The 17,637-nt window shown below is 36.0% G+C and overlaps 3 protein-coding genes across 5 annotated transcripts in view; 2 read left to right on the forward strand and 1 right to left on the reverse strand.

Moving 5' to 3' along the window:
- Positions 4,565 to 10,972, forward strand: LOC107617817 (probable ubiquitin-conjugating enzyme E2 23). 3 transcript variants are annotated; one of them, XM_016319687.2, is made up of 8 exons: positions 4,575 to 4,745; positions 5,583 to 7,667; positions 7,973 to 8,110; positions 8,467 to 8,910; positions 9,097 to 9,163; positions 9,251 to 9,390; positions 9,575 to 9,886; positions 10,434 to 10,972. In XM_016319687.2, the coding sequence occupies exons 2-8, from the start codon at positions 5,583 to 5,585 to the stop codon at positions 10,683 to 10,685; spliced, it is 3,438 nt and encodes a 1,145-aa protein (XP_016175173.1). In that variant the 5' UTR covers positions 4,575 to 4,745; the 3' UTR covers positions 10,686 to 10,972. The 3 variants fall into 3 exon arrangements, 2 of the variants coding, with proteins under 2 accessions (XP_016175173.1, XP_016175174.1); XM_016319688.2 differs by lacking the exon at positions 4,575 to 4,745 and adding an exon at positions 5,415 to 5,470; XR_002353734.1 differs by lacking the exon at positions 9,251 to 9,390 and having other exon boundaries at positions 4,565 to 4,745; positions 10,434 to 10,969.
- Positions 11,121 to 13,167, forward strand: LOC107616201 (mavicyanin-like). The gene is made up of 2 exons (XM_021110976.1): positions 11,121 to 12,228; positions 12,615 to 13,167. Exons 1-2 carry the CDS (start codon positions 12,042 to 12,044, stop codon positions 13,010 to 13,012), a joined length of 585 nt encoding a protein of 194 aa, XP_020966635.1. The 5' UTR covers positions 11,121 to 12,041; the 3' UTR covers positions 13,013 to 13,167.
- LOC107616200 (transcription factor ABORTED MICROSPORES) overlaps positions 14,226 to 17,637 on the reverse strand; it is a 4,397-nt gene continuing 985 nt past the window's right edge. The window contains exons 2-8 of the mRNA XM_021112088.1: positions 17,352 to 17,466; positions 17,025 to 17,261; positions 16,828 to 16,966; positions 16,646 to 16,714; positions 15,632 to 16,564; positions 15,121 to 15,297; positions 14,226 to 14,579 (exon numbers count right to left, since the gene is read on the reverse strand). Coding sequence (XP_020967747.1) covers positions 14,367 to 14,579; positions 15,121 to 15,297; positions 15,632 to 16,564; positions 16,646 to 16,714; positions 16,828 to 16,966; positions 17,025 to 17,261; positions 17,352 to 17,466 — 1,883 coding nt within the window. The 3' untranslated portion in view covers positions 14,226 to 14,366. The remainder of the gene's footprint in view (positions 14,580 to 15,120; positions 15,298 to 15,631; positions 16,565 to 16,645; positions 16,715 to 16,827; positions 16,967 to 17,024; positions 17,262 to 17,351; positions 17,467 to 17,637) is intronic.

The following is a 17,637-nucleotide window of genomic DNA, read 5'->3' on the forward strand; positions in this document are numbered from 1 at the left end:
GGAGCGGGGCGGGTACCCGCGGGTACGGGTACTGCTGCCATTCCTAATAGAAAAATAACACCAAATGGTGGAAACTTCAGTCACCATCAATTTCATTACATGGACCCTGATCAAAATATTGTCTAGTTAAAAGGAAACAACAACAAAAGATGGATACCTATGACATCCAGAAACCTAGAGCAACTCTTTTGCTATCTAAGAATCATGAAGCATAAACCCTGTTAGGTAAGTTTCAGACCAAAAAAAATATCACAAACATTGGATCTACCCAAGTCATCAATACATTAATAACATCACACAACTGAAATTTTCACAAACGTCTAAAATTTTTTCCAAAGTCTTGGTGAAAGTTTTGCCATGAGCCTCAACTTTCTTGGAGATACATGAAGTGGAATTCTGTGACTGAAGGAGACAATCCTGGCTGGTTGGCTCGAGTTGGATGCCTCCTTCTCCTTTTGTGTTGGTGGTTGCTATGTGGAGCTTCTGATGAGGTTTATCTTGGGTCTTCGGTGGAGAGTACCTGCTGGTGGTGTGTTGGGCCTAGGTGATGGTGGTTTGGGCTTGGACCTAGAATGGGTTGACTTGGGTCTAGATGAGGTGGTGGCTGGTTGGGGCTATGATGATGATTTCTCTTGTCTGTTGGACCTCCTCCTACCTCTACTTGTAGATTGCATAGTAGGCTGTGATGATGCCTTAGACTTGGTTATGGGCATTCCAGATGAAGGCTTCCTCCCTCCTTTGGTTCTCTTCACAGCAGGTTGCCTAGGTTGTTGGGCCTGAAACACATTAAAAAAAAAAATAGTTAATGAACCATTCAATTGTAACCCTAACATACATGTTGTAAACACACTTACATCCAAGGATAGCTTCTTGCATCCTCCCCTCTTGTGTGCTGATTCACCACAGTTTGAGCACCTCTGGATCTGTCCCCTCCTAGACAAGTGGGACTGGCTGTTGTCCGAAGCTTCATCAGGTCCTCTCTTCCTCTTCTTGACTGGTCTGTGGCTAGGCTTTTGATAAGGAGGCGGCATCACATCATCAAAGTTTATCTTCTCCCACAAATCTAGGCCATTTAGAGGATTGATCACCGAATCATAACAGTTGATATAGGCAGGTTTCTTGTAGCAGTAATCAACAAATGCATCGATGTCAAGTCCCTTAAAATTGATGCAGCTTATGGGATGTGTGTAAGGAATACCACTGAGCTGCCACTTCCTACAAGCACACTCATGAGCAGACAGTTCAACAGCAAACTTATTCAACCCATTAACAACCTCATATGTTTGTGCAGCAGACTAGTAAGGCCTCCACTCACCAGCTGATCTGCCCCTCCTCTCTATCTTCTTCCCAATGTGAGGTAAAACTGTACCATTAAAATTTTTAATTCTTTTTCTATTAACAGCCCATCTACTCATCAAATAAACCCTGATTTTTTCCAACATTACAACTATAGGCTTTTTCCTAGACTCTACTATTGCACCATTAAAGCTCTCACACATGTTGTTTACAAGAGTGTCGCATTTAGAATGAAAATTAAACCTGGACCTGCTCCAAAATCTAGGAGGAATAGCATTTAGATGTCTGTGCACCTCCACATTGATCTGCTTGATGACTTGCATCTCTTTCTCCCATTCCTTCCAGTGTGTAGCTTTTGCACACCTCTACATCAGTTGCTTCAAGTGTAGTCCAGGATATTTCTTCCTGAAGTTGCTGTACAGATGGCGGACACAGAACCTATGGTCTACACCTGGGATGACTTCAATAGAAGTTATATGATTCAACAAATAGAAATTAAATTTATCAAAAAACAGAATTTAAATGATTGGATAATCGTTTACCTTCTGCTGATCAGACATGAAGGTTGATCTTCCAATTGTCTCAGCACCAAAATCATCAATTAGCAGCTGGAGAAACCACTTCCAGGTGTCTTTAGTCTCTGCCTCCGCAACGGCATACGCGATTGGAAGTATTTGATCATTAGGATCCCACCCTATCGCTGTCAACAACTGCCCTCTTTGAGGTATCTTGAGAAAACACCCATCCAACCCAATAAACCTCCTACACTGCAGAAAGCTCTTCTTGCAAGCAGCTAGACACACATATACCCTTTGAAATATGCAAAAATTGTTTAACCCCTAGTTCTGATCCTCAACCTCGAAATCAGGGAACCTCTGTACCTTGAGCGTCACTGATGACCCTGGATTAGCCCGTAGCAGCTCCGAGCAGTAGTTAGCAATCCTCTTGTATTGCTTCCGATAAGTTCCTTGTATCTCATCCAATGCAGCTTGTCTAGACCTAGCTGCCATTGATGTTGTCACAGTCAGATTTCACTTCCTTTGTGCCTTGTTCACCGGGTCCTTTATCTTCACCTTTGGGTTATGCTCCACTTTCTTCTTAAATGCTCTACTCAGCCAACCAGTATGCGTTATCCCAACCCTATGTGACTGGCCACAAGTATGCTTAAGGTTCATCGACCTAAGCTGCCAAGTCTCTTTCTCACTCATTTTTGCTGCGTATAACCAAAACGGACAACTCGGCTGACAAACATCCCTCACTCTAACCAAGTCAAGCTTGGTATACCTCAGTCCCCTTATTGTTTGCACTGCATACGTTGTTACAGTGTCTTTGAATTCCTCTCTTTAAGCATATACAGTTCCAACCTCCCATTTGTAACTCGTCATGTCTTTAACATCTTTATGTATTGGATATCGAGTAACTTCATTGTTAGATTCATCCTGGCTGTCCTCCTTATCTGAACCACCACCAACTTCATAATCCATATCCACTTCATCACTATCGAACCCTTCCTCATCACTGAAATCACCGTTCACAACCCCTTTGCCTTTATCAACCTGATCACCATCCGTAGCACCTCTAAGTTCCTCAAACCCACTCTCATCATCGTACTCCTCTTCACTATCTGTAAACTGAACATTATTTGCACTATCAACCTCAACATCAGATGGAATAAACTCCTCATCATCGCTATCATCGTCACTGTTCGATTTAACCTGCTCATCTGGGTTCAATTTATCTCCCTCGTTAACCTGCTCCGCATTGTCCCTTTCCACCTTGACCCTGTTCACCCTTAAAAATCACCAACTGATTCCGATTATGTAATTCTTCAGCATTGTCCCTTTCCACCTCCTAACCATGTTCACCCTGTCGTCCAACATCAATAAACCCTACTTCAAAAAATTCTTCAGCATCCCCAACCTTATAGACCACAAAAAGCTCAACATGACTCCTCAGCTCCGCTATTCTACACATCTCAAGTGCATCTCTGTCTCCCGCAAATAACTTCAGATCCTTCTCTAACCATTCAGAACTTGGGTCCTTATACCACAAAGCTGAAATGTTTTTCTTTGTGTACCCAAACTGTCGCACCTCAGCATATGCCTCAAAAACAGACCAGTAATCACTCTCAACATCTTCGATCAATGTCCTTTGTCCCCCTATATACTCCAATGTCCCATTGTCATATCCAAATCGACCACCATGGTAGACAGTCAGGTTAAAGGATCCCATCCCCTAAAACGAAAAAACAAAAAACTATAAATCACACCCTACCAGTTTTTGTAAACCACCAAAACCCATCACACATTATTAAGTTCATGCTCCAAAAAGCCGAAACAAATGCTGCATACATACCTGATTCGAGATGACTACCATGAGAACGAACTCCTCTCACACTCTTGCCTACGCAATCCAAATACAGTGACGCTACTCCTCAGGCGACCACGAACCTCTGTTAGGGCATCATTGAAGGTGAAAGATCAGTTTCCAAGTGTGTAATGTTATTCAAACACTGAAGTCCTTTCGCGGAATAAAAACGAAGCGTCAAAGGGTTCAGGGGCAAAATTGTTATTAAATTTTGTTTAATGTAGGGGAGGATGATTTTAAAACGTTTCAGAGCGTTCAGAATAATTTTAATAACAAAAAAGGATCAGGAACGAATTTGATTTTCACCTCAAACCTTAGGGACAAAAAAAGTAACTAACCCTAAATATTTAATGGAGTAAATTAACTCTCAAAATTTTGTTTTAAGTTTCGTGAGTGTCCAAAAACACTTTCATGATAACATAGCTGGAGAATAAAACATGTCTTTTTTTTAAAAATAATATCTCTTGATTTGATCAACTAAAAACTAATTCATCAGCAAGAATTTATTACTAATTAATAAATTACTACATACACAAAATAAAATTTAAATCCTCCTTAAAAAACATGTTATGTATTTTGGTCGAAAAGAAAAATTAAAAAGGAACATTAAAGTTATTATTATTAGCTAAAAATAAGTTGGTCAAACAAATATATAAGAAAAAAATTTGATTATTTATTTGCCAATTTATTTTTATTTTAGTTGATTCTATTTTATTTTCGTATCTATTTAAAATTTATCTTTAATTAATCATTTAAATTAAAAAAAAAAATAATGAGTAATAAATTTGTACGTGCGTGTGGGAGTGTATGATAAAGTATTCAAAACGTACGGTGTTGATGGAGTCAGCCAGGTAGCTGGATATAGAAGCAGAAGCAATCGGAGAGAAGCACAATTACGGAACTACCCTTATACCTCTGAAACACAAAAATACCATTTCTCTCTGCTGCGTCTTTCGTTTCGCATATTCGTCTTCTTTCTTTCTTTCTTTCTTTCTTTCTCTCTTTCTCTCTTTCTCTCTTTCGTTCGTCGTCGTCTTCATCTTCTTCATCTCATACCCCAGCTTCTTCTTCCTTCTCTCTAGGTATTGCTCTTCCAATCTTTCTCTTATCCGATACCCATAGCTATACTTTCCTTCCTTTTCTCATTCAATTTATTTTATGTATTATTGTTTCTAATTTCTGTAATTCGGATTCGTTGCTGCAATTATTTCCGATTCTATTTCGGAAGGGTTAACGCCGATGCAAGCTGAAAAAATAGCTCCTTTTCCCGTGTTTCTTTTGAATGTCTCTTTTTCTTTTTTCCTTTTTTTTTTAATTGTGGATCAATTTGTTTATTTGTTTGCATCTTTTTATGTTTGAGCTGCATTAGGGTATAGAATACTGTTTTGGCGGTAAACTTAGGTTTTTATGGGGATTGCGGTGAATGAGATGTGGTCGGATTGAACAATAAATGGTTATTGATGGTGCCGTGTGAAAGCCAATTTGAATTTGCAAACTGGGTTGAGATTGGCAGCTTGACCATGTTTTTTGTTTGGATATGATAATGTTATTTCGGATCCTGAATGTGCATGTTGTTTGTTTGTTTGTTTGTTATTGTGAAGATGAAGTCGGTTGGCAACTTTTTTCCTTTTGTGTGCTGTTTAATTTTGTTATAACTTTCAATTGTAGCACTGAAGTTATTAAACCAATTTATTTAAATTAAATGCCTCTTGCACATTTACATTTGTCATTTTCTAGCTAAAGGATAGGTTTTTTTCCCCTTGCTCACAAAGTAATCGATGATGATGCTATCGAAAGAGATCTAGGGGTGGGTTAATAGTGCTTTTTATTTGTTATTTTTTGTTTCAACTTTCAATTGCTAAACTTAAGCAAGATTAAAGATAATATTATCTCTTGACATTGATGTATCATGATTTTAGATGGGAGTTCAACAACACAAAGTGTGTTCCAGAGGCAATGAGGCTGGTGGGAATGCTTGCACCAGCAGTTCATCCAATCACGGTGATGCTATGAATGCGTCCCCAGCATCGGCTGTTAGCAATCCAAGTGTAAATAGTAGTAATACTGATGGTGATGAAGTTAATGGACCTAGTGACATTTCTGCCAAGAAAAATATTACCCCACATATTTACAGGCAAGATGTTGTTAAAAATAAAACCAATGGAGCAATTGGGATTGTAACAGAAGTTGCTGGTGATTCAGATTCAGATTCAGATAGTAGCGATACTGATGATGAGGATGATAGTGAGGATGAGGATGATGATCTTGAGGAAAGCAATGGTGATGCTAATAATAATAATGCTAGCAAAAATTCAGATAGGAATGGCACTGATGGACACTCCAAAACTGGTGCCCTTCTAGCTGACCAGCTGCGTGTACTCTGGATGGATGAATCTGAATCTACTCGAAATTTCAGTGATGTAGAAGTAGTTGATCGTGGATTTTTACATGGGGATTTTGTTGCCGCTGCTTCAGACCCTACTGGTCAAGTCGGTGTAGTGGTAGATGTGAATACGTCTGTGGATTTGTTGGCCCCTGATGGATCTACAATAAAAGAGATCTCATCCAAAAACTTAAAACGTATTAGGGACTTTACTATTGGTGATTATGTTGTGCTTGGTCCTTGGCTAGGCAGAATCGATGATGTTTTAGATAATGTGACTGTCCTATTTGATGATGGTTCAGTGTGTAAAGTCACCAAAGCAGATCCTTTGAATCTTAAACCAATTTCTAAGAATATGCTTGAAGATGTGCATTTCCCCTATTACCCTGGGCAACGTGTAAGGGCTAGTTCATCATCAGTTTTCAAGAATTCAAGATGGCTGTCTGGCTTGTGGAAAGCAAATCGGTTGGAAGGTACTGTCACTAAGGTTACAGTTGGGTCAGTGTTTGTTTATTGGATGGCATCTGCAGGTTATGGGGCGTATTCTTCTACTGCACCAGCTGAAGAGCAAAGTCCAAGGAACCTAAAATTGTTGTCCTGTTTTGCACATGCAAATTGGCAATTAGGTGACTGGTGTCTCTTGCCCTCATCAGCATATTCATCATCAATTTCCATGGAGAAAGGCATGTCAAAATTAGAACTTAATGATTCTGTTTACAATGAATTAGATTCTAATCCAACAGGAAGTGGATGTGATTCAGAAGATGCTGCTGTTGAGGAATCTAATGGGAATAAGGATGCTATGGACCTTGATCCAGTGAATTCTTTGGGAGGGAGTGATGGAGCTGCTGTAAGTAACACATCTCGTGATAATAGCTCATGTGGTAGTTCCATCTCGGTATCTAAGGATCCGGTACATGAGACTTGGCCTCTTCATCGTAAGAAAATAAGGAAAGTTGTAATTAGGAAGGAAAAAAGGGCCCGAAAGAAAGAGGAAAATTTTGAGAAAGCTCTTTTGATTGCCAACACAAGGACACGTGTTGATGTCGCATGGCAGGATGGCACCATAGAGCGTGGACTACATTCTACAAGCCTGATTCCTATAGATAATCCTGGTGATCATGAATTTGTTTCGGAACAATATGTGGTTGAGAAGACATCTGATGATGGTGAGGATACTTGTGAAGCTAGGCGTGTTGGGGTGGTTAGAAGTGTTAATGCTAAGGAGCGGACAGCTTGTGTGAGGTGGTTAAAACCAGTTGAACGTCCAGAAGATCCTAGAGTTTTTGACAAGGAGGAAAGAGTAAGTGTATATGAGCTAGAGGGCCACCCAGATTATGATTACTGCTATGGAGATGTGGTTGTTCGGCTGTCACCTGTGTCTGTCTGGATAGAGACAGATTCTGTTGGAGAGTCCACTAAGAAATTGTCCCAGAAAAATGAGGAAGTTGGGATGAAAAAGGAAACAAAAAGCCCTACAGGTTCCAGTAGTAGTAAAGCAGAAAATGCATCTGGCGGGGAAACGTGTGCAGAGTTCTCTGACCTTTCTTGGGTTGGGAATATAACTGGTCTTAACAATGGTGATATTGAAGTTACTTGGGCAGATGGGATGGTGTCAACGGTATGTTTTAGTTTCTATCTAATTGCTTGATAGAAGATAATGCCGTCTTAACAATGATGCAATCACACAACACACTATACTTGCAAACTCCTTGCACATTACTTCGTGCAGTGGAAACAAGAAAAACTGGTTCCTTTGCTAAATTCTTTATGTCTAGGGCTATTGAGACTCTCATTGACTAAAATATTTTCTTGTGATTGTGCTTTAGTGTTGCTAGATATTATAACACCCGGAATCAGGGTAGGGTACCGTGACATAGAACTTTCTCTTTTCTGTCTATGTTTACATTTTCATTTTACTTTCAGGTCGGACCCCAGGCAATCTATGTTGTTGGTCGAGATGATGATGATGAATCAATTGCTGCTGGAAGTGAACTAAGTGATGCTGCAAGCTGGGAAACTGTTAATGATGATGAAATGGAAGTCGATGAGGACTCCAAAGAGGTGTGTTTCTTTTTACATCGATACTTTTGTTATTAGTAAGTCTTAAAGTTGTTTCTCATTGAGAGGACCACCCAAGAAAAAACTGTCAGCTAGTACTTATGATTGAGTCCCTCTCTGAAAGTTGCTTCTATTCAATGGTGAGAAATCATGATACGGGAAAATTTATCTAAAGTTCTTTAACATGCAAAATTTGTCTGTTTTCCATATTGTTCGCTCTTCTGCTTTCACGTGTCTTTAATGCATCTAGAGTATATATCATTGTCTAACGTTGATGGATGAAGTGATTGTGAACAATGACGTGCAAATTAATACGCCATTAGCTCATGTATTTAATTATGCAAAACAATGACGTGCAGGATATCGAGAGGGAAAATTCAAGCAGTGTTACTTCTGAGGCAGATGAGACTGGAGAGAACGATTCTGGAACGGCTGCTGCACTTTCTTCTGTACCCCTAGCAGCCTTACGATTTGTCACCAGACTTGCCTCGGGGATATTCTCAATGGGCCAAAGGAACTTAGATTCCGCTGACTCACAGTCCAAAAGTGAAAGTGAACATAGTGATGAGTCTTGTTCTCAGCAATGTCTCAACAATGATGGGGACAATTTAAGCAATAAAAATGAAATAAATGAAGAAGCTGCTGCTCAAGAAGCAGCTGAAATATTGAAAACACTTGGGACAGAGTGTAGCCTTAGCACTGAAGATGCTCCAGCAACTTGCGACAATGATATTTGTAGTTTCAAACACTTCGACATAGCGACAGACCCTTCAGACAATTACTTTATTGGTGCAAATGGACAGGTATTGCTACCGCTTTATCTCTAATATCTCAATTACTGTTAGAGTATGGAAATTAAAGAATGAATATGCACTCTTTTTTTTTAAAAATGTCTTCCTTTGATGAGTATTGAGCAAGACACAGGTATATTAAGCCACACATTCTTTGAAATGCAACTTTGTTCATGGTATCGTACAATTGTCTTTCAGAGTAATAACCGAAAATGGTTTAAGAAGGTGCAACAAGATTGGAGCATACTGCAGAATAACCTTCCAGGTTAGTGAGACTCTTAGCTGTTGCCAAGTTTCTTACTCCACTGTACACCTATTTCAGTACATGTAAACAGTTGAAATGTTTTGACAGAGGAAATCTATGTCCGAGTTTATGAGGATAGAATGGATCTTTTGAGAGCAGTTATTGTAGGGCCATACGGGACCCCATACCAAGATGGTCTCTTTTTCTTTGATTTTCACCTTCCACCAGAGTACCCTGATGTGCCACCAGTAAGCACTACAATTTTGAAAGTGAAAGCTTTTTGATTTATGATCCTCCTCACAAACAAAAACAATTGGAAGATAGTTAAACATTAGTTAGTAATTTCATATTCATTTTGTTCAACTTTAGTGTCCAAATGGAGATATCTTAAATGTCTTTTTGTGTTTTTTGTCTGGGTCTCAAATGATGCAGTCAGCATATTATCATTCTGGTGGTTGGCGTATTAACCCTAATTTGTACGAGGAAGGGAAGGTGTGCCTGAGCCTTCTAAATACATGGACAGGCAGAGGAAATGAAGTATGGGATCCAAAATCTTCCAGTATCCTTCAAGTCCTAGTTTCACTACAAGGTTTGGTGCTCAACTCTAAGCCTTACTTCAACGAAGCTGGGTATGACAAACAGATTGGAACGGCAGAAGGAGAGAAGAATTCACTGTCATACAATGAGAATACGTTTTTACTCAACTGCAAGACTATGATGTATCTTATGCGGAAACCCCCCAAGGTATTTATTTACTATTGACTTTGAATTTGATAGATTCCAACGTTGCTACTATGTCACTATTAAATTAAGCGAGCACAGTTTTTGCTAGGAAAAAAAAAGTTCTGTCGATGGAAAATTTATGTGTAGGTTGCAAAATGGCAATATGGCATTCTACCTTGATTAGTTCATAGTGAAAACTCACTGGCAGTGTACAATTCTATTACATTTGTGTAATATGGAACATGATTTTCTTAGAAACAAATGTACATCAGAAGTAATAAAAAAGTAAATAGTCCAAATTACCTAATTGCAACTACAGACATTTTACTAATAATATTAATATCTTCAGAAAATTCATTTATTTATTTCAAATTGCATAGGCTGAAATGACAGATTTGCTTTGGCAATACTGTGTCAGGAAGTTTATTCCATCTCTACCATACTATATCTACTAATTCTAATCATCTAGATTTAATGCTTTCAAGTGTTCAGTGTTGTGGCTACTGTAGTTTATTTATTTCACTTCGCAAAGTATATTTGATTGTGATCTCACTGATGAATATTCTAGGACTTTGACATGCTCATCAAAGAACATTTTAGGCAGCGCGGTCATAACATCCTCAAGGCTTGTGATGCATATATGAAAGGTTACTTGATTGGCACATTGACCAAAGATGCTTCTGTGAGTGACAAGAGTGAACAGAATTCAACTTCTGTGGGTTTCAAGTTGATGTTAGCCAAGATAGTGCCAAAGCTTTTCTCGTCATTGAGCAATGTTGGCGCCGATTGTGAAGAATTCAAGCATCTGAAAGAGTTGTAGAATACATTAGATTATGCAAAAGATGCATCACCTACTCAATCAGCAGGTTCAGGTGATTCTGCCCCAAAATTGAAACTTGAAGGTACTAACAAGTGTAAAGGCTCTCAGGTGCTGTTCTTGTTCAATCGAAACCTTCCTTTCCTCTTTTTTTCTGAAAAGAACAGTTTGCTTCTCAGAGGCTGAAGGAACTTAATTGGTGGGAGTTGAGCTATTTATTGTGAGGAGCAAATTACTGAAAGAGCAGACCGGATATCATTTTGATTTTGGTCTGGGGAGTGTGAGGGGTGGCAATGTTGGTCTCTAACTTGAATGTTGTTGTTGTTGTCTACTCTTTTTTTTTTTTAAATTGTTTTATTTTTTATATTTGGGGAAGATGTGGGGGAACAGGGTTGGACTTTCTCAGGTATTTCAAAGCATTTAGTTGTCTTGCATAGAGAACCAAATCCTGTGTTGCAGGTTTTCTCTTGTTTGGGGTGATGCTTTGCCATATCTCAATATAACGTTATAAAGAGGGAGGGAATGAGTTTAATTCTGTGCTATAATAGTTTTAAGAGTTTTATATTATCAACTTATCAGATTATTGTGTGTTAGATTTTTAAATTAATAAGTGGTTTTATTTTTATCAAATACTTTGTTTGATGTCTTAGGTGTATAGAAAGCTTATAATTGATGTTTGAGTTTGTAGTTCCTCTTAACACATGCCTCCACAATTACAGTCGTCTAAATTAATTAAAGTCACGCTACATAATTTATGGGGCTAAATTTAATTATCTACTAGTTACTAACTTGCAAGTTGCATATATTTTTTTTTTATTTGTTTGATAAGGTGGAACACTTGTTTTGAATTTTGTTGGAAAATTGGTAAAGGAATAAAAACATGAAGAAGCTTATGCCACAGAATGAACAAGTAAATTACAAATCGGAGTGCACCAACAATAGATTTTTTTTTTAATAATGTTCCAACAATAATGAACTGTCATTAGAGCCCCCATTAAAGAAAACAAGAAAAGAAGTGAACAAATTTTGGGTTGCAACTGTTATTTATGTGGCCAAACACAAGGGCAAGGTATCTTGTGTATGAAGTTAATAATCATTTGGGCCAGCATTGCCCTTCCAACTTTCAAGGTGTAAAATCTTAAGTCCCTTGTGTTGGGACCATATATAATTTTATTGTATCTTTGAGTTAGTTTGAATCCCACGCGTCTATATAATAATAATAATCTTAAACACTTGATGAGGTCCATGGTATAAACTAAAATGATGATGACAAGCTTCCAATAATGTTTATAGAATTTATAACATCAACTACACATCAATAACAATTCCACATTTTAAGCTTCTTGTTCAATCACAAACATGGGAGGCACAAAATCTCTGAATTGTACCTTGCTGCTTTCAATTACTCTCACTTTGCTTTGTGGTTTTCTATTGAGCTTTTCCATGGCTACTGTTTATTTTGTTGGTGACCAAGATGAATGGAATAGCCAGACAGATTATGCTTCATGGGCAGAGGGAAACAATTTTACTCTTGGTGATCTTCTAGGTACATATAAATATATATATATTTATTGTCTTTTATTTATGTATACTGATTTACCAAAATATTATTTATTCACAAAAAAAATCAGTCATCGTGTATTATTTGTGTATAAATACATGTGCTATTTATCTTATTTTCAACGTATATTTTATATTTCAACATCTATTTTATACGAGTGACTAATTTTTAGTATATAAGTAATATAGTTGTAAACAGCACACAAGAAACTCTTGAATTTATCTGTAGGGTATGCTTAGTTTATTTTTTTTATTTTTAATTTTTATTTTTAGAATGTTCTAATGAAAAAAAAAAGATATAAAATTAGAAAGTAAATACAATTTCATTTTAGAATAATGATGCTTAATTTTATTTATTTATTTGGTGGTTAGTTTTCAAGTATGTTAAAGGGCAACATAATGTGTATGAAGTAAGTGAGGAGAGTTTCCGATCATGTGACACAAGCAATGGAGTGTTGGCAAAATATGAGAGTGGAAAAGATGAAGTTGAACTCAAGAAGGTGAAGAAATATTGGTTCATTTGCAACATTGCAGGGCACTGCCTTGGAGGCATGAGATTTGGAATTGATGTTAAACAAAGAACCAATCTTACCTACCATGCTTCAAATTTCAGTGATCATGCATTAACCCCACATAACAATATTGAACCTACTCCCTCATATAATAATAATAATTCTTCTATAAGTTTTGCCTCCGAAAGATTAAGAGTTTGGAGCTTTGTTATTCCTTTTGAATTATTATTATTATTATTATTATTATTAATTTATTAGTGTTATTGTTCAACGTTGATTTTTATTAAGAATTTAAACCTAGGCACATATTGTAGGTTTGACTTTATTTTTTGCACATTATTTTTTTTTTCTTTCTAGTTTTGATCTACATGTTTTTCTATACTCTTTCTTCCTCAACATTATGATTGTATTTAGTATTTTAGTAAGTGTACTATTAGGTAGCGTTTGGTGGAAAGAAAGAGATAGAAAGATTGAGACTGAGAAACAGAGACTAAGAGAGAAATTGAAATAAATCTCAATATTCTGTTTAGTGTAAAATGGGAGACAAAAATTGAAACAAAAATAAAACTCTAATTTAATTTGCACAAAGGGTAAAATTGGAATTAATTAATTGAAATGAGAGTATTTTAGGTATAAAATGTTATTAAAGTTTCAATTTCTATCTCTAAAAGTTTTAGTCCCCTGTGTCTCTACTTTTTGAAAGTACTAAAATACTGAAATTTTGGAGACAGAAATTTTAGTACCAGTCTCTGAACCAACAAACATGATAATGAATCTCAGTCTTTCAGTCTCTGTCTCAATATCTCAAAACAAACACTACCTTATAAACGCATAATATAGATGAGCAGACATGAAGATAAAAAAGTTTGATAGTTAAATAATTTATTTAATTAATATATTATTCAATTTGAGTTGGATTTTATCATCAATTTAAGAAATTCGATCCAATCTTGGATGAAATAAAATTCAATTCAATTCAACTATTGTAAGTTTGATTAATTTTTTTGGGATTATATTAAATTAAATTACCAGTTTAGATTATATTAGATTTGAAACTTAGCTTCATTGCGCGATGTAACAATCGATGCCTATCCTAATATTTAAAAGAAAAAAACAATATTACTTAAAAAAAAAATGAATTGAAACGGTTACTTAAAGTTCGGATGAAAAGAGATATTATCTCAACTGATTCTAAAAATTCTGTTACAGATTTGAAGGCAAGCTATATAAATAATGAACTATTAGGTTCTAATTTCTTGAATTCATCAAAACTCATCTATTGTTTTCTTCTTCTATTTTTTACTTTTATATTTATTAGTCATGGGTAGTGTAAACTTTGAGCAGATGATGAATTAAGTGAATTGAATAATTGCTTATTGGTTATTCCATGAAGCTATTCAAATCGAGCTTTTTAAAACTGATGCTCAAATTATTAAAATCACTTGTTAATATGTGTGTGTCATGCTTATGGTGCTGTGAAACTATAATGTATTGATTAGTATTATTATTGTTCATGGTTAAAGTATATTAATTATAATACTAATACATTTGTGAACGAAAAATAATAATAAAAGAAAAAGAAGAAGAAAGTTTATGAGAGTATGGCATGAAATTAAGTATGAAATGGATGGGGATGATATGCGGGCATGTGATGATGATGATGATGATGATGATCCCTTCCCACACCAACACCATTGGAATTCTCCGATGTGGGATTATTGTTCTTTGTATTATTATTACTCCACACCCTACATGATGGGTTCCTTGTAAGCTCTAGCAATGAGTCTCTCACATCCTCAGCCTCCACCATATCACTATCCTTTTTCTGTTAACAACCAAACAATAATCAATATTTTTCTTAGTTTCTTTTCCAAATTGAATCAGTACTGTATTTTTTAAAGGTTTAATTACTCTGTTAGTTCCTGTAGTTTCGCGAAATTTTCAATTAGATCCCTATACTTTTTTTTTTCTTTTAATTGGGTCCCTGCACCAAATTTTTTTTTTCAATTAGGTATTTCTTAATAGTAATTGGCTTAATTGTATAGGAACCAAACTAAAAAAAAAATTTCTGCAGAGACTCAAATAAAAAGAAAAGAAAGTATATGGACTCAATTGAAAAAAATTTTGGTGTGGGGACCCAATTAAAAAAAAATATAGGAACTTAATTGAAAATTTTGCAAAACTATACATTTTTTAAATCAGTAGATATGTTAAGAAAAAAAAAAAAACAAGAATTAAACTAATATTTTTTTTAATATTATGTTATGAATTGATCTATTTTCAAGTTTAAACTGATAGAAAAAAAAATGTTGAGCAATTATATTTGACTAATTTTGTTTTGAATGATGAGTTAAATGGTATCTGACCTCAACTTTGAAGACATTAGAGACAAGGCCTTTGTGGCTAGTGACAGTGGCATGTACAACATCCATGCCTAAGGTGTTGAGTGCCTCCATCAATTTCACAAACCCACCTGCTCTGTGCTCACAGAATACCTTCACAAAGTACTCCTTCCCATCTATCACTGCCACTTCCACTTGCGGCTGCACAATATTAATTTTCACTTTAGTGTGTCGAGCTCTTAAAAGAAATATATAATTATTATATAGAGTAAATGTCTTCTTCAATTTTTAACCATTTGTACGATGGACTTTGATATATGTACGTTCTAGTCTTGGTCCATAGTAGATAGAGACTGGAACGTACATATATCAAAATAGATAGAGACTGATTTGGGTTTTTAAATTTTTTAGGAGTAGAAAGTTCATCGGACAAATGGTTAAGGAAGGACCGAAAAAGATATTTACTCTATTATATATTAATACAATCTTCGTATAAAAGATAACTGCATTTGAGTTTCGACCGTGGATACAGTACCTCCATTTGTTGGGAGTGCTGCTTGTCCATGGTAAGAGTAGTGGCATCCACTGCTTCTTGCTGCATATGCTTGTGATTTGGGATAACATAGGATGCTCCGAAATGATCAAGAAACTGGTTGCTACTATCATGATGATCAACAGCAGTAGTGTCGGAATTGTTGTTATTGTCCTCAAGTTCATCTTGAAGATCCTTGACCTGCTTTTGCAAATCCTTAACAAACTCAATTGCATCGCCAAGAATGGAAGCTCTATCAAGCTTGGATATTCTTGGAACCAATGAACGAAGATTGTACAGCCTGTCATTCAGTTTCTTCCTTCTCTTTCTTTCAGCAACAAGGTTCTTTGATTGGTTCCCTTTTCCATTCCTCCTTCTGTATTTTCCATCTTCCTCTTCTTCGTTCTGATCACTGCAATCTGACATTGAATCTGACCTTCCAACACCAACAACTCCTCCTTCATTTTTGTTGTTGTTATTCTCCTTTGTCCCCACTTGCTGCTCTTCTTCTTCTTCTTCCTCCATGGCCGCTGCTTTCATTGGCTGGTTATTGTTGTTTTGGTTTTCATGGAGGAATATTGAACCTTGATATTCTTCAGAAAATGCTGCTGCTACTCCATTGTTATCGTTGTTCTTATTCATTGTTCTGAACTGTTGCATGAAGTTGAGTGGAGAACTGCATAGAGTGATGGGGATTTCATCATGTGGTGAAGTTTCTGGTGCAGTTGTGAGAACAAACTGATTATTGTTGTTGTTGTTGTTCATCATCACTTGATTTTCATTATTATTATTATTATTATTATTATTATTATTGTTATCATCTCCAACAACATTTGATTGCATGTTGAAACTTGTAGAGTTGTTTGCTGCTTCTTGCTCTACCAACACAATGCATTGTGCTGTCACAAAATCAATTACTTGATGATCTTCAGGTACCTTAATTAATTACATACAATAAGTTAATAAACTTAGATTAAGATTGAAAATGTGAGATCAAAGAGAATACTAATTAATTACTTGTTTGGTTACAAACAGCTCAACTAGTCCACCTGGCACTGGAATCAAAACCTGGGTCCCAATTGTTTCCTGAACCATATATTAATAAAAAAATTAGTGAATTTCATTTTGGATCACAAGGATAATTAATTAATTAATTAATTAATTAAGATAAATGGTGATGAAGAGATAGATTAATTAACTTGCAAGATATTTGGGGAATAGTTCAATAAGTGAGATATTATTATTAATAATAAATATTTGAATTGAATAATGAAAAATAGGGAAAATGATTTTTTTTTAACAATTGATAGAATACAGAGTGATCTATCACCTTTAATTCTATGAGTGAGACCAGAAATAAATAAAAAAGAGAATAATGAATGGTTAGATTAAAAACTGGATACCATCCAGCATTTTTCTCACGGAGAGGATCCACTCCCGAAAATTAGAGTTGATATATACATACCCAGAATCTATCATGGAAATGGAAGTAGGAAGCTGAGAAAGAAGATAACAATGGTTAGTTCTGGGATGTGAGAACATGGTATCCCTACATGGGAAAATGTGAATGTCTTCCCCAACATTATTGTTTTGATCAGTGCCACCACAACAGCATCCCAACCACTCAACAAACCTAATTAGTTGGACACAGAATTAAGAACACAACCAAATAATGTCATGAACATTTATATATATATAGAGTTTTATTTAATAATTAATTAACCTTTGATCTTCACTTAGTTTCCAGTATACACAGTAGTCCCAACCGTTCAATCCAACAAGAGGCCTCAGTCTCTCAGTTAAGTTTTGCATCATCATCATGTTCATGTTCTTGTCACCTACACAATCAACACTTTGTCATATATATAGTTTTCATACAAGAAGACAAAAAAATCAAATATAGCATGACATATCAGGAGATCTTTTGTTTACACTTTTGAAACTTTCATATAATTAAAAGAGAAACTCTTGCAGCCAGCAAGGGCAGAGTTAGACTAAACTTTAGGGGG

Source organism: Arachis ipaensis, chromosome B09 (assembly GCF_000816755.2).
Source record: "Arachis ipaensis cultivar K30076 chromosome B09, Araip1.1, whole genome shotgun sequence".
NCBI lineage: Eukaryota > Viridiplantae > Streptophyta > Magnoliopsida > Fabales > Fabaceae > Arachis > Arachis ipaensis.